Source organism: Myotis yumanensis, unplaced genomic scaffold (assembly GCF_028538775.1).
Source record: "Myotis yumanensis isolate MYYU_CA2020_CCGP unplaced genomic scaffold, mMyoYum1.0.hap1 SCAF_22, whole genome shotgun sequence".
Classification (NCBI taxonomy): Eukaryota; Metazoa; Chordata; class Mammalia; order Chiroptera; family Vespertilionidae; genus Myotis; species Myotis yumanensis.
In genome coordinates, this window is record NW_027223773.1 from 5255236 (window position 1) to 5272121 (window position 16886).

Genomic DNA, 16886 nt, shown 5'->3' on the forward strand with positions numbered 1-16886 from the left:
AGTGGGCGTGGACACCATTCATCGGGGACAGAATGTTCGATTTACGATTGTTACTAACCGAGGTACAAACCGTTATTCCGGGGTAACGCGCTAAGGATCTTATTTTAAAAACCAAACCAAAACAAAACCCTCAGGACCACAGGCATCCCCGTGTCTTTAAATGACTCAAATACCACCGGTTAGAATACGAAACGTTGCCCGTGGAGTTTGCTTTTCAAACCTCCCAGGATTCTTTCAGTGTCTGGTATGCAGTTCAGGAACGGAGCACAGTCACTGCTTGTTCCGTTTGTTGGTGATTAACATTCATCGCCGCCACCCTGACGCGTGCAGTGATTGTCTCTTGACGCGTGGTGTGTGTGGGGGCAGCAGCAGGCAGCATGACAACCTTCGCCATTTACAAAGGCCCGGCCGCCAGGACAGGTGCTCCGAGGCCTGTCCCTGCGCCGGATCAGACACCTGCCTGCCTGTGGCTGCAACCCCAATGCCCAGTATCTTCAGTGACGGGCAGTGGGAGTGACCTCAGATCTGCTAACGCTCTGACGCGGACTCTGATGGTCTCTCGGCATCCGCCTCTCCTGGAATGATACCAGGTAGCAGATGTCAGATCCTGGCCCCGGGGGGCAGGGGCCATTGCCAGGGCTTGCAGCCTGAGGTCTCAGTACGTTCCCCAGGCGACTTCGGAAGGAAGGTGGGATTTGGTGACACATGTCGGAACCTGATGTTGCATTTTTGGTAAAACAGATTTATGTTAATTTTTTTAAGTTTTTTTGGTTTTTGTGGGGGTTTTTTTCAGAGAGGAAGGGAGAGAGAGAGATAGAAACATCAATGATGACAGAGAATCACAGATCGGCTGCCTCCTGCACAGCCCTGCTCTGGGGATCAAGCCCACAACCCAGGCACGTGGCCTTGACCGGAATCGAACCCGGAACCCTTCAGGCCGCAGGCTGATGCTCTATCCACTCAGCCAAACCAGCTAGGACTTATGTTAACTTTTGATGATCTATTGGGATTCACTGTAGAATTTTATTGGGCGTAGATTTGCAAACGTCCGGCTGTCTCTAAGGGGTAAAACAAAGAACAAAACGCTGTTTCTGTTGACTTGCTGTTTTACATGAAGCCCGCAGACCCCAAATATTTCCCAGCACAAAGAGAAGTTTCCAGCCCTGACCAGTTTGGCTCAGTGGCTAGAGCGTCTGCCTGTGGACTGAAGAGTCCCAGGTTCGATTCCGGTCAAGGGCATGTACCTTGGTTGCAGGCACATCCCCAGAAGGGAGGTGTGCAGGAGGCAGCTGATGGATGTTTCTCTCTCATGGATGTTTCTAACTCTCTATCCCTCTCCCTTCCTCTCTGTAAAAAATCAATAAAATATATTTTTTTAAAAAAGAGAAGTGGCCATGTGTGCATGTCATCTTGGTAAGGGAGGTGGAGGAGGAGGGAGGGCTGGGCAGAAGGTGAAATTCTCCAATGGGCAAGCAAAGAGAAGGGGCCTATCGGGTGTCTTGTCTTCCAACCTCCAGACGAAGGTGCGGTTTAATCGGCCTTTCAAGTATGTGGCTACTGTAAACACAGCCGCGGTTGCAGACAGGCCGAACAGCATGAGACCAGCCGAGAGAGGACGGGCCCAGGTCACGGTTTCTCACCCTCCACGTAGGTAAACAAGTCGCCTAAGGAGACGACAGAAACCGTCAGAAGGGCTTCCTGGATGCGGCGAGGCAGGAGATGGTGTGAACGAGACGTAGCGAACGGCAGCCCTTGGTCACATGAGGAATCAAACCCACACCTGTTGGTGTTTTTTGTTGTTGTCATTTGATTTTTTTACCCCGATGGTTGTCTGGAGTCTGCTTATCTGTTTGCTTTGCTTTTCATCATTAGTTGCCCAAACGGTAAATGCTTTTTTTCTTTTTTTCTTTTTTTATTGATTTCTTACAGAGAGGAAGGGAGAGGGATAGAGAGTTAGAAACAAGGATGAGAGAGAAACATCCATCAGCTGCCTCCTGCACACCCCCTATTGGGGATGTGCCCGCAACCAAGGTACGTGCCCTTGACCGGAATCGAACCTGGGACCTTTCAGTCCGCAGGCCAATGCTCTATCCAAACTGGTCAGGGCTAAATGCTTTTCTTCAGAAGTCCAATCCGGCCCTGCTGGCCTGAACGCACGGGACAGGTCTGCAGACCCCTTTCCAGAAGGTTCCTCCCCTGGCTGATGGTCGTCCATTCTGTCCGGTTGACTGCGTGTCATCTGCCCGGGCCCCGTACTCTCGTGAGCATGGGCCCACCGTTGGCGCCAGCTTTAAGAATACTTTTTAAGCGGTTGGAGTTCACGAAATGAACAAGGCGTAGTTTTTATTTCCGAAACCATTTTGCCTGAAGAGGTTTTAAAGGAAAAGGACAACAAAACAGTTACATGCTGAGTTCTTGCATATCAAATTATGACTTTTTTTTTAATATATTTTTATTGATTTCAGAGAGGGAGATAGAAACATCAATGATGAGAGAGAATCATGGATGGGCTGCCTCCTGCACACCCCCTACTGGGGATCGAGCCCGCAAACTGGGCATGTGCCCTTGGCCGGAATCAAACCCGGGACCCTTCAGTCCGCAGACCAAGGCTCTATCCACTGAGCCACACCGGTTAGGGCCAGGCTCTGGTCTTAGTCTCTGGCCCCCTGTGCTGTCTTTCTCCAACTTGGAAGAGACTATTCATCCATTCAGAAGTACGTATACCTGTTTGAATGTATTTCTGCAAGGGAGTCTCAAGAGCTCATGTTTCTGACTAACAAACAACCCACACCTATCGTTTGCCATCGAGAATGGGTAGAATGAGCCAGGAACTAACTGCGAATGTGTCACGTGTCCACAGCTCGAGTAGAAATGCAGTTCTGAATACTCATGGGCCTATAGGCTTGAAAATAATTTTATCGTCGACAAGGAATTTCACCAAAGCATTGTTAGAGTACAGAGCTTTCGACATAAAGTATTCCCTTTTCACCATGGAAACTTCGAGGCTTCGTTCTGATGGGTAGACGTTAAACAATTTCAAGAAAAGAGATTGGATGCTAGTTTCAGCTGATTACATAAAAAAGTGATTATGGATAAGTGGGTGTTTTTTTTTTTTTCTTAAATCAACATCTGTTTCCTATGTGTCGCGCAGTCATATTTGCTTAGTGCACAATTCAGGCGAAATCTGGGCTGTTTTTAGCAAAGCCAACACATCAATGGAGGGGAAAGCTGAATGCCATTCTGATTTTGCTTACTGACTTCGCTGTCCCAGGCGTCTTTGCTCCTGGTGATGACTCAAGTATCCTTGTCACACAAAGATAAGGCCACCAACTCCATTCTTTCATCTGGAGACGGTTCCTATTTTAGGGGCAGTGACCGCATGGGAGTTCAGTCATAAAACAGATATGAAATCCTGACTGCATGGGGTTTTCTACTTCCTCTCTCTGAAAACTAGAAAAGTTGTCACATGAAATGATTTTATAAATTTTTTTAAATTTTTAACCAGAAATAAAATATAGGTATTTATTGTGCAGCAAAATACAGAGATCCTGCCCTAACCGGTTTGGCTCAGTGGATAGAGCATCAGCCTGTGGACTCAAGGGTCCCAGGTTCGATTCCGGTCAAGGGCATGTACCTTGGTTGCAGGCACATCCCTAGTAAGGGGTGTGCAGGAGGCATCTGATCGATGTTTCTCTCTTATCAATGTTTCTAACTCTCTATTCCTCTCCCTTCCTCTCTGTAAAAAATCAATAAAATATATTTTTTTTAAAATTTTAAAAAATACAGAGATCCTATTGACATATTTTAACATGTCCCCCTATTCTACGGTGGTAGGTTGATCTTGATTTCAAAGATGCTGCTTCTTTTATCAGTTGTGTGACATCGTTAATTAGACTCTTCTTCTCTCATTTTCTCTTCTATAAAATGAGATAATAATGGTACTTTCTTCATAAGGTTTTCCAAGAAATAAGAGAATGACTATGGGTAAAGCTCTTTGGAAGACATCATTAAATGTTGGCCAATTTTGTTAATATTAGTAATAAGTGTCATTGGTATCTTCAGCTCATGAATCCTGGTTTTCTTATTGCAATGTATCTGCTCCCTTTTTTTATATTTGGCATACCCTTTAAAAAAAAAAATTTATTGCCCTAGTCAGTTTGGCTCAGTGGATAGAGCGTCAGCCTGTGGACTGAAGGGTCCCAGGTTTGATTTCGGTCAAGGGCATGCAGGAGGCAGCCAATCAATGATTCTCTCTCATCATTGATGTTTCTCTCTCTCCCTCTCCCTTCCTCTCTGAAATCAATAAAAATACACTTTTTAAAAAAGGAGAAAAATAAATAGGGGACCGCCACTCAGCCAGAAGCCGGGCTCACGGCTGGCTAGAACAGGGGCGGTGGTGGTAGCCTATCCCACCTCTACGGCAGCACTAAGGATATCCCACTGCAGGGAGGGCCTAAGCCGTCAGTTGGACATCCCCTGAAGGCTCCCAGACTGCAAGAGGGCACAGGCCGGGCTGAGGGACCCCCTACCGAGTGCAAGAATTTCATGCACCAGGCCTCTAGTGTGCATATAAGTTGTTTGGTTAATCTCTCTCCCCCTCCCCACTTCCCTCTGAAATCAGTCTGTGCCATGCTTCCATGCCTCTGGACCTGTTTTTTTCATTGTCAGGGCTGACCAGCAGACCCTGAGCAACGGATGAACAGATTACTTTGACATACATTTCTGTGAAAGAGAAGGCTAAGGGACTAGTTTGCTTTAGTAGCAAAAAGCCCTGATTGCCTGCCTCATTGGCTTTTGATTGTAACAACAGCTTGACCTCAACTTCATCTCTAAATACAATCAGCAGGGTAAGCATCCTTGAGAAAGCACATGCTTCTACCAGGTCGGGTCTTTAAAGACTGAACATGGGGATTTTAGTAAAAAACCCGGGGGATGGGACTTGTTTGGAAAAAGTCAAGGTAGGGGCTGCCGCCTTCGGCAAGGTCCCCTCGGAGGCCCCTGACCTATCAGGGAATCCTCCTTACAGATATTCCAACCAAGTCCCATGCTTCCCCACCTTCCATCAGTTTATTTTGTTCATTAGAATCCACATATAAGTGAGATCATGGGACAGCATTTTCAATGAATCGTTTATGATCCTCCATCACAACAACGCACAGTCTTCCAGATTTTCAGAGCGTTGAAAACCTAACAATTAAAGCTTCCGTTGTGACACAGCAGCAGAACCTGTCCGCAGGCACGGGGCCTCGTTTCCTCTCCAGGGCAGAGGGCCTCATGGGCCTAGTGCAGCCGTGGGCAAACTATGGCCCGCGGGCCGGATCCGGCCCGTTTGAAATGAATAAAACTAAACAAACAAAAAAAAAGACCGTACCCTTTTATGTAATGATGTTTACTTTGAATTTATATTAGTTCACACAAACACTCCATCCATGCTTTTGTTCCGGCCCTCCGGTCCAGTTTAAGAACCCACTGTGGCCCCTCGACTCAAAAAGTTTGCCCACCCCTGGGCTAGTGCCTCATGAATGTCGAGAAAGAACGGCTTTGCATGCGTTCTTCCTTGTATTGCCACGTCTCTAGAAACTCCAATAACAAAAGGTTGTATTCTTCGTGGTGCGGATGCAGAATAACACCAGGAGGCCCGTTGGCGTGTGTGTCTGAGGGAATGCGTGGTGTTTCCGCAGCAGCTGGCGAGCTCCGCGGCCCTATGCCCAGCACCCTTCCCTTTGTGGTCAAATGGAATAAAACTGTGAAAGGAGGCGGCAGGGCACTTTTAAAAGCGAGCTTCTCCTTGTTAAAGGGATTGAATGCTGTTCCGGTGCTGGCGACCTGGAATGTTCTGTTCGCAACATGAGCAACGGCACCATATTAGGGCACGTCTTCCCTCCTGGCAGCTTGGCACGAGTAGCCGGAGTTAACAAGTCAGATTCTGACTGTGCAAGTCCGAACGCATCTTACCCTCTTGAAGGACACATTAGCTTACGGAGGGTTTGTTGACCGGATGGACGCGACGGGCGAGGCTGAACTAAGCCGGGAATCTGATCACCACCTGGGGGCTCCTTGCAGCCTTCGCCTTGGCACCTGCCTGTGGGTAGGCTGTTCTCCCAGTCTGCTTCGCCACCTAGTGGCGGGCTCTGGTCTTGCCTTCACCTGACCAACGCAACTCACATCAGCTATCGAATCTCTGTAATGAATTAGGACAGAGGCAGACGCCCTTAAGCAAAGAAGGCAGTTCAAAGACAGACTCCAAAACAAGCCCCTTTAACTCTTACCACTCGCAACATCATGGATGGGCCTGGAGAGCATGATGCTACGCGAAATGAGCCAGTCGGAGAAAGACACGTATCACATGATCTCACTCATTTGTGGAATATGATGAACGACATAAACTGATGAACTAAAATAGAACCAGAGACATAGAAGCATCGAACAGACCATCCAACCTCAGAGAGAAGGCAGGGGAAAGGGGTGTGAGAGATCAACCAAAGGACTTGTATGCAGCCCTAACCGGTTTGGCTCAGTGGATTGAGCGTCAGCCTGCAGACTCAAGGGTCCCAGGTTCGATTCCGGTCAAGGGCATGTACCTTGGTTGCGGGCACATCCCCAGTAGAGGGTGTGCAGGAGGCAGCTGATCAATGTTTCTCTCTCATCGATGTTTCTAACTCTCTATCCCTCTCCCTTCCTCTCTGTAAAAAAATCAATAAAATATATTTTTTTTAAAAAGGACTTGTATGCATGCATGTAAGCAGAACCCATGGACAAAGACAGTAGGGGGGTGAGGGCATGTGCTGGGGGGTGGGAATGACTGGGGAGAGGTCAATGGGGGGAAAAGCAGACATATGTAATACTTTCAACAATAAGGAATTTTTGAAAAACAAGTCCCTTTGATACTGTGCATGCTGATTCTGAATAGGGAAGAAGCACGAATCATTGCTCTTAGAATAAAGCGTGGTTGCAAACTGCAAAGATCATTTTCTCCTGGCTCTTCGTCGTTAAAATAATGATAGGAGTAGAGTGGCATTCATTTAGACTTCTATTAAAAAGTGACCTACACATTTTCAATTCGTTTGGGAGGTTTAAGAATTGACAACTCCTGCCCGGCCAGTGTGGTTCAGTGGTTGAGCATCGATCTATGAACCAGGAGGTAGCTGGTTCGATTCCTAAACAGGGCACATGCCAGGGTTGGGGCTCGATCCCCAGCGGGGGGCGTGCAGGCGGCAGCGGATTCATGATTCTCTCTCATCATTGATGTTTCTAGCTTTCCCTCTCTCTTCCTCTCTGAAATCAATAAAAAATATATTTTAAAAAAAGAATTGACAACTCCTGTTTTTTTTTTTCCGGGATAGGCACAGTCAGGCTGGTTTAGAGGAAATAAAATGAGCTCATCTTCTTGGAATTCATCACAGAAAAAAAGGTCCCAAGTTTATATTGGCCCGTGGGTTTCTCTGAGCACTCTCCCGTGTGTTTTCACATTGGATATTTACACACATTTTTTTAATTTAAAAAGGTATCTATAGATTGATAATCCTCCAAAATTTTATTCGATAGCTAGGGGAACGGGAATAGACTTCTCATCACAATTGTTCACTTTTCCCTAACCGTCGAACTCTCAAATGATTTTTTCACATTTTCTGCTTCACTGTCTCCTTTTAAATATGAATAAAAGGTGTCGAACCATCTGCTGCAGGGGCTTCTGGGTATTGTGGAGCATGACCCACAGCACAAAACACATTTTACATCATGACTGCATACGCGTGTGTGTGTGTTTTTAATTGATTTTTTTTAAAGAGAGAGAAACATTGATGTGAGAGTGAGACTTCAGTCAGCTGCCTCCTGAACACCCACTTACCAGGGATCAAGCCTGCAACCTGGACATGTACCCTGACTGGGAATCGAACTGGCAACCTTCGGGTGCATGGGACGACATCCAGCCAACTGAGCCACACCAGCCAGGGCTGTGTGTGTGTGTGTGTGTGTGTGTGTGTGTGTGTCTTATACAGAAATTTTATGAAACAATACTTACTGTTATTAGGTGGAGTGCATTCTGATCCAGCCTTTCAATTCTGTTTCTTCTCTTTTTTTATTCTTGTATTGGCCCAATTTTGGCCTCCTGACTTACATTTTGAATTTTAGAGAATCCTTTCTGTGTGGGATCTTAAATGCAATCCTATATAATACAAGCCTAATATGCAAATCGACCGAACGGCTGAACGACCAGTGGAACAACAGGTAGCTATGACACTCACTGACCACCAGGGGGCAGATGATCAATGCAGGAGCTGCCCCCAGCCCACAGGCCCCAGGCCAGACAAGGCGGGTGCCAGCGGGGTCCCCCTGATCGCCCCACCCGTCACCCCACAGATCAGCCCTGATCGCTGGCCAGGCCTAGGGACCCTACCCATCCAGAATTTCATGCACTGGGCCTCTAGTGTAGTGATAATGGTCTAGAAAAAATAGTCACTCAGAGGTGAAATCTAGAACCAACCTGTAGGTACCCCCATGGTAGGATGGGGCCTTCATCCCAAAATCCAGGGGTGCTCTCCAAGGGGCTCCTGTCATGCACCAGCAGGTCCCTGTTTGGTTTCATCCGCCTTGCGTGAGGGGTGGAGGCTGGAGCACTTCGGTGGCACTGCCCAGAATGTGTCACCAACCCGCAGGCCCCAGCTCCCACCGGAAGGGTCAGGAACCTACTCTGAATCCCAGAGAGGAACTTGAGCTAGACCCCTGCCCCCATTCCGTCCCTGCCTGACCCCCCTCTCCCCTCACACAGGCTGCATTCCTCCTGGGGACCACTTGTAAGGGACGAGGATTAGAAGGCCTATAGGAGTGTCTGTCCCCACTGCCTGTTTCTTTCTGAGGATTAAAAGCATGTCTGCTCTGCCCTAGCTGGTTTGTCTCAGTGGATAGACCAGCGGTTCTCAACCTGTGGGTCGCGACCCCTTTGGGGGTCAAATGACCCTTTCACAGGGGTCACCTAACACCATCAGAAAACACATATATAATGACGTATTGTTTTCGTGATGAATCACTATGCTTTAATTATGTTCAATTTGTAACAATAAAATTGGGGGTCACCACAAGATGAGGAACTGTATTAAAGGGTCGCAGCATTAGGAAGGTTGAGAACCACTGGGATAGAGCATCAGCCTACAGACTGAAAGGTTCTGGGGTTCAATTCTGGTCAAGGGCACATGCCTGGGTTGCAGGCTCAATCCCCAGTAGGGGGTGTGTGGGAGGCAACAGATCAATGATTCTCATCATTGATGTTTCTATCTCTCTCTCCCTCTCCCTTCCTCTCTGAAATCAATAAAAATATTTAATAAAAGAAAGTATGTCTTCCCTTAGGTGTCTGCACCTATATGTCAACTCAGTGCCTATCTATATATATAAAAGGCTAAGCGACCATCCGACTGGCTGGTAGGTATGACGTGCACTGACCCCCAGGGGGCAGAAGCTCAATGCAGGAGCTGCTGAGCTGCAGTGACTTGGCAGCAGCAATTCCCCGGTGACGCACCCTGGAACCAGAGAGGAGGAGCCCAATTCCAGGGTGCGTCACCCAAGAACCACCCTCGCAATCCGGGACCCCTTGGGGGATGTCAGAGAGCCAGTTTCGGCCCAATCCCTGCAGGCCAGGCCCAGGGACCCCACCTGCTGGAGGGACCCCACTCACTCTGCACATGATCTTCAAGCTATGTGGCTGCCCCAGGTGCAACCGGCCCGGGAGGAACCGCTAGAGGTTGGCTCCAGGATGTGTCCAGCACTCCAGCCCAGTCCCGCCCTGCCGACCACCTTCTAATTAATTTCCTTTCAGTGTGCACGAATCCATGCACCAGGGCACTAGTAGAATACGAACACCCTTGACTCAAAACGTACTAACTCTAGGGCACATAGGCTGTGAGTCAGGATAAGGAAAAGAGCATTGAGCGTAGAGATGATAATTCTCAGGAAAAAAGCACCTTAAACAGAAGGCTTTTGGCCTGGGTTTATCATTATTTCATTTGGGTCTTACCCAGAACTCCTGATGTTTAGGAAGTCACGTGTTCCTTATGAAACGATAACTCTTTTCTCTCTCTCTTTTCTCCCCAGACTATGTCCGAGAGTCACAATGAACTTGCATAATAACAATACAACGTTGCCGTTGTTGCCAAACCTCAGCTCCCTCTGGGTACCTGGTTCCCCAGGTGCAGGGCTGCCCCCGGGCACGGCCACTGATTCTGGCAGCTACAACGTTTCTCAGGCAGCTGGGAATGCCAGTCCTGCCAATGGCACCGTCAGCGACCCTCTGGGAGGCCACACCGTCTGGCAGGTGGTCTTGATTGCCGTCCTCACGGGGGTCGTGGCCCTGGTGACCATCATTGGCAACATCCTGGTGATCGTGGCGTTCAAGGTCAACAAGCAGCTGAAGACGGTCAACAACTACTTCCTCTTAAGCCTGGCCTGCGCCGATCTGATCATCGGGGTCATTTCCATGAACCTGTTTACGACCTACATCATCATGAATCGCTGGGCTATGGGGAACTTGGCCTGCGACCTCTGGCTTTCCATCGACTATGTGGCCAGCAACGCCTCCGTCATGAACCTGCTGGTGATTAGCTTTGACCGGTACTTCTCCATCACCAGGCCGCTCACCTACCGAGCCAAAAGGACCACGAAAAGAGCCGGCATGATGATAGGCCTGGCCTGGGTCATCTCCTTCGTCCTCTGGGCGCCTGCCATCCTGTTCTGGCAGTACTTCGTGGGCAAGAGAACCGTGCCCCCGGGGGAGTGTTTCATCCAGTTCCTCAGCGAGCCCACCATTACCTTCGGCACGGCTATCGCCGCCTTCTATTTGCCCGTCACCATCATGACGATCTTATACTGGAGGATCTATAAGGAAACGGAAAAGCGTACCAAAGAGCTGGCCGGGCTGCAGGCCTCCGGGACGGAAGCAGAGGCGGAAAACTTTGTCCCGACCACGGGCAGCTCTCGGAGCTGCAGCAGCTACGAGCTGCAGCAGCAGAGCGTGGCGCGCTCGGCCCGCCGGCGGTGCGGCTGCTGCGACTTCTGGTTCCCCACCAAGACCTGGACGCCCAGAGCCCAGCGCGTGGAGCAGGACCACAGCAGCAGCGACAGCTGGAACAACAACGACGCTGCGGCCTCCCTGGAAAACTCCGCGTCCTCCGACGAGGAGGACATCGGCTCGGAGACCAGAGCCATCTACTCCATTGTGCTCAAGCTGCCCGGGCACAGCACCCTCCTCAACTCCACCGCGCCACCGTCCCCAGACAGCCTGCGGGTGCCCGACCAGGAGCTGGGCATAGCGGGCGTGGAGCGGAAAGCCAGCAAGCTGCAGGCCCAGAGGAGCGTGGACGACGGAGGCCGCTTTCAAAAGAGCTTCTCCAAGCTCCCCGTCGAGTTAGAGTCGGCCGTGGACCCGGCCAAGACGCCCGACGCCAACTCCTCCCTGGGGAGGTCCACGGCCACGCTACCTCTGTCCTCCAAGGAGGCCACTCTGGCCAAGAGGTTTGCCCTGAAGACCCGGAGCCAGATCACGAAGCGGAAGCGGATGTCGCTCATCAAGGAGAAGAAAGCCGCCCAGACCCTCAGCGCCATCCTGCTCGCCTTCATCATCACCTGGACGCCCTACAACATCATGGTCCTGGTGAACACCTTCTGCGACAGCTGCGTCCCCAAAAACTACTGGAACCTGGGCTACTGGCTGTGCTATATCAACAGCACCGTGAACCCCGTGTGCTACGCCCTGTGCAACAAGACCTTCCGCACCACCTTCAAGACGCTGCTGCTCTGCCAGTGCGACAAGCGGCGGCGGCGCAGGCAGCAGTACCAGCAGCGGCAGTCCGTGACCTTCCACAGGTGTGCGCCCGTGCAGGACCTGTAGAGTGAGCTTGGTCAATGGCCGTGACCTTTTATGGGTGTGCAACCAAGCAGGATGTGTGGAGTGAGCTTGGTATATGGCCGTGACCTTCTGCAGGTGTGCGCCCAAGCAGGACCTGTAGAATGAGTTTGATCAATGCCATGACCTTCTGCAGGTGTGCGCCCAAGCAGGACGTGTGGAGTGAGCTTGGTATATGGCCGTGACCTTCTGCAGGTGTGCGCCCAAGCAGGAACTGTAGAATGAGTTTGGTCAATGGCCATGACCTTCTGCAGGTGTGCGCCCAAGCAGGAACTGTAGAATGAGTTTGGTCAATGGCCATGACCTTCTGCAGGTGTGCAACCAAGCAGGACCTGTAGAGTGAGCTTGGTCAATGGCCATGACCTTCTGCAGGTGTGCGCCCAAGCAGGAACTGTAGAATGAGTTTGGTCAATGGCCATGACCTTCTATAGCTGTGCAACCAAGCAGGACGTGTAGAATGAGTTTGGTCAATGGCCATGACCTTCAGCAGGTGTGCAACCAAGCAGGACCTGTAGAGTGAGCTTGGTCAATGGCCGTCACCAAACACACACGCCAACCCACAGGCCTTTGGAGGGCATCCATGGGGGGTAGGGGAGGATGATTCCTGGTAATAACGTTCTTATCACTCAGATGAGAAAGCTGCCTGTTTACTGAACCATTGGATAAGCCCATTTCAATACAAAAAAAAGTCAAATATTATTTCGGAGGGGGGGAAAAAGCGTATTACTGAATATAAAGAAAGTGACTCTGAAATAGACTTCAAGTGTTTTTTCTTAAAGAGGAAAAAAATTGCTTCATGGCCCTTCGACACCCATGCTTGCCTCTTTTCCTGTCCATGAGTCCTGGAATCTCAGGGCCACACAGCTGGCTGCCCTCGGTGCCGCGTCCTTTGCACGGATCCCAACAGTGTGGATTCGTGGACGGGGCCAGGCGACCGCCCCCGCGGCCCTGAGGCTGGTTCATCCGTCGCTAAGCTGCACCTTCTCGCCCCAGCAGAGCTGCTCGTCTCCTCTTTGGTGTGTTGTGAAACCCTGTTTGTGGACTTGATTTTTGTTTCCTGCCGAGTCCTGTTTGGTGCAGTTCAAGTTTTGTACAAATAAATATGTAAGGATATGGATACGTGTGAGTGTGTGAGTTCCACATACACACACATCATGTATACGATATAGTGGGACTCCTTGAACTGGCAAGTTATTCCCAGAAGACATGCTTTCAGAACTTTGGTAGCTGAAGTTCTCCAGACCCTAACACAACATAAAGGCGAACCAAACCCAGAGTAACGTTTCCAAGCCCAGGGCTGTTGTACAAAGACCACCCTGGAGAGTGTGCCCGGCCTTCCCGCAGATCTGGGCCGAGGAGTCAGCCTGGGCTCAAGGTCAAGCCCCAGGACTCGGCCAGACGGAGTGTCAACCATCTCCTTTTTTGATATCCTCAGCAGAGCGCCATCCCCTGGGGCCCCTGTGAGCTCAAACACTGAACCCCATCCCCAGGTTCGAATGGAATTGTCCAATACTGAATGTGCCCCAACCAGGCTGCTGCTACCTGAGCTGGGAAAGTCACGCACAGCGGTGTGTGTGGGAAAGCAGGACGGCTCGTGAGGGAGGGCGAAGGAAGGAGCTGCTGGCATCATCCCGGTGAAAACTTTCCCCCTTGGTCGCGTAGCTCTGCCCAGCGCCTCCTGGTCCATCCTGTGGCCTCACCTGGGGGGGTGGGGCTTAGGCAGTCACGTGTCTTCTACAGAAAGCATGACACTTTGAGAAGTCATGTTTCAAATGGATTTGGGGGTTGTTGGGGTTTTTTTTACATTTTTTAAATGATTTTTTTATTCTTCTCTGAATTGACCAAAATGTTAAATGTTCTATTTGGGCGTGGGGTGGGGGCGCTGCTGTTGGTATCATTTTTGTTGCTGCTATCATTGTTGGGGTCGTGTGGGGAGAGGGTGGGGAGGGGAGGGGAGGGGGGGCCATCTCACCTTTGTACAGGCCTCCGTGAGGAGGGGCGGGGCCAGAGCTGCTTCTGTGTCCATGTGAGCTGATATTTACAGGTGACTTTGACAACCATGGGGAGCGGGGGGGGGGGGGGGGGGGGGGCGGGGGGCGGTTACTTGTGTCGTCTGTGTTTCTGAGCTATTTAATTTTGTGTTCTGTTTCTATGAAGAACTATTTATGCATACTTCACCACATGTCTGTTCACGTTGATCCATATTGCTCTTCGGTCTTCAGCTGGGGTGCCTTGAAAGGGACTCCCCGAGGCCCCACTCGAGCAAGGAGTCCAGTGCACCCAGCTTTGACGAGGCTGAGAAGAGAACTGTCGTTCTGTGGGCGTAATAAATAAAGTCAACTGTAACTCCAACATTAACTCCGTAGTGACCCTTGACCGGGACTGGACAGAGCCCTCGTCACCCTTGTATTTGAAATCACATGACAAAGGGAAGGCAGCAAATCAATGTTATTGAAAGATTTTTTTTGGGGGGGGGGGGGAGGGGGGCCACATTTAACCAAAGAACAAGAAGAAAAAAAAACAGAAACTATTTTCTAACGTGTATAGCTGTCCCCAGGATGTGATGTTCCCCACCCATGAAATGTCTACTGAGTACCTGCATCTACAGCTCATGACTCCCGTGGGCTGGCACTAATAAACATGTGAATGCTAATCCACGTCTCCCCGTTCTTCCGTGATTTCCATCCCTTTTTGAATCTTTGAAACTGCCTCTCCTTCAAAGGGCTGTTTCTTGTAGTAAAAAAATAATAATAATAAAAAATACCAAGATCAACAATTAGAATTACATGTAAGTAATGGAGAAACCCCAAGCTTCGGAAGAACTGCAAAGGTTCATAGCAATCCCTTTTCTAAACTATGTTTTTGTTGATTTTAAAGGGGGAGAGAGAGAGAAAGATCCATGATGAGAGAGAATCATGGATCGGCTGCCTCCTGCACGCCCCACACCGGGATCGAGCCCGCAACCCAGGCATGTGCAGGGATGACAGGAATTGGGCCTGCAACCTCCTGGTACATGAGACGAAGCTCAACCAACTGAGACGCACCAGGCAGGGCCAGTAACAACCCTTACCCATGATCACCCCTTGTCCCATCATGAGGCTGACACTCACAGAAAATAAAATTCCAAGACTAGCCTCTCCTCTTCTTTTCCTAGTTTCATCGAACTGTTGCTTTCACCTCTCTTAGAGGTGAAAGCTGCTTTGAAACACTCCTGACGGTGCTGATAGAAAGGTATGTCCAACTCTTAGGTCGTTCCCGGAGAAGGAGTCTAAGAAAAGCACACTATTTTGAATATGGACGATTTAGAAGGGAAATCGAAGAGGTAGTTAAGTGTTTGCAACTGGATGTAGTTGCACCCGCATCTCCCAAAGAACTTTCATAGGAGAAGGTACTGAGCATTTACACAAGGTCGGTGGGCCTTCATCCCCAAAGGGAAATCACACTATTTTATTCCATAAGAATTAGGTCCCAAGAGCTTTCATGATCACTCACTTTATTTCAAAGAGAAAGCCCTAGACCCGTGGTCGGCAAACTGCGGCTTATCGCCGAAACCGGTTTGGCTCAGTGGATAGAGCGTTGGCCTGCGGACTGGAGGGTCCCAGGTTCGGTTCCGGTCAAGGGCATGTACCTGGGTTGCGGGCACATCCCCAGTGGGAGATGTGCAGGAGGCGGCTGGTCGATGTTTCTCTCTCATCGATGTTTCTAACTCTCTATCTCTCTCCCTTCCTCTCTGTAAAAAATCAATAAAATATATTTTAAAAAAAAAAAAACTGCGGCTTATGAGCCACACGCGGCTCTTTGGCCCCTTGAGTGTGGCTCTTCCACAGAATACCACGTGCGGGGCGCGCACGTACAGTGCGATTGAAACTTCGTGGCCCTTGCGCAGAAGTCGGTATTTTGTGGAAGAGCCACACTCAAGGGGCGAAAGAGCCGCATGTGGCTCATGAGCCGCAGTTTGCCGACCACTGCCCAAGACGGGTTGGCTCAGGGGATAGAACGTGGGCCTGTGGACTGAAGGGTCCTGGATTTGATTCCGGTCAAGGACACATGCCCAGGCTGTGGGCTCCATCCCCAGTGGGGGTTGTGCAGGGGGCAACCGAACCATGATTCTCTCTCATCATTGGTGTTTCCATCTCTCTCTCTCCTTCCTCTCCCAAATCAATAAAAATATATATATACTTTTTTTTTTAAGTGAGTTTATTACCAGGTCTGGTTTCTCATTTACGTAAATCCAGAGGTGTTATTTGCTGCCATCTTGTGTGCATATTGGGAATAACACCTTGGTGGGCATAACTAGAAATACCTGCTTTCTGCGGGCATCTTGAGAAGAACACCTCAGGGCAGGTCACTAGGAAACGTTTTTGTCTGCTGCCATCTAGCGCACATACCGCTGACAAACCACAGATGGAACATCTCTCATGAAGCTGTAAGCGGAACAACTGCAGCCATCACAGGGTCTGGAGGTACTGAATTGCTGAAGGAAAAGTATCCCAGTTAGAAAGGCACTCGTATCCTGTAACGCGGGAAAGGAACCACAAGTGGTTTCTGGGCACGATCACAAGAGGCAGCTACTATGGCAAGAGGCAGCTACCTAACCAGGCTCTATTGCAGTGATGGCGAACCTTTTGAGCTCGGCGTGTCAGCATTTTAAAAACCCTAACTTAACTCTGGTGCTGTCACATATAGAAATTTTTTGATATTTGCAACCATAGTAAAACAAAGACTTATATTTTTGATATTTATTTCATATATTTAAATGCCATTTAACAAAGAAAAATCAACCAAAAAAATGAGTTCGTGTGTCACCTCTGACACGCGTGTCATAGGTTCGCCATCACTGCTCTATTGCGAGAGGCAGGCACAACAAAATGGGTCTCCCTTAAACCTGGAGGAGTTGGAAGCAGAGGCAGAGGCATCCAATCCAACTAGTAGAGGCCAAGGAGACCCCTGCCCAGCCCCTCCCTGTCAGATGAGCACGGAGCCTGTCTGGGAGCCC

General features: G+C 49.6%; 1 protein-coding gene across 4 annotated transcripts in view; it reads left to right on the forward strand.

The window, feature by feature from the left end:
• CHRM3 (cholinergic receptor muscarinic 3) overlaps window positions 1-13818 on the forward strand; it is a 106302-nt gene extending 92484 nt beyond the window's left edge. For all 4 annotated transcript variants that reach the window (XM_070401234.1, XM_070401232.1, XM_070401235.1 and 1 more), the window contains one exon: window positions 10084-13818. In XM_070401234.1, the coding sequence (XP_070257335.1) occupies window positions 10103-11875 (1773 nt within the window). In that variant the 5' untranslated portion in view covers window positions 10084-10102 and the 3' untranslated portion in view covers window positions 11876-13818. The remainder of the gene's footprint in view (window positions 1-10083) is intronic.
• Window positions 13819-16886: the final 3068 nt, after the last annotated feature.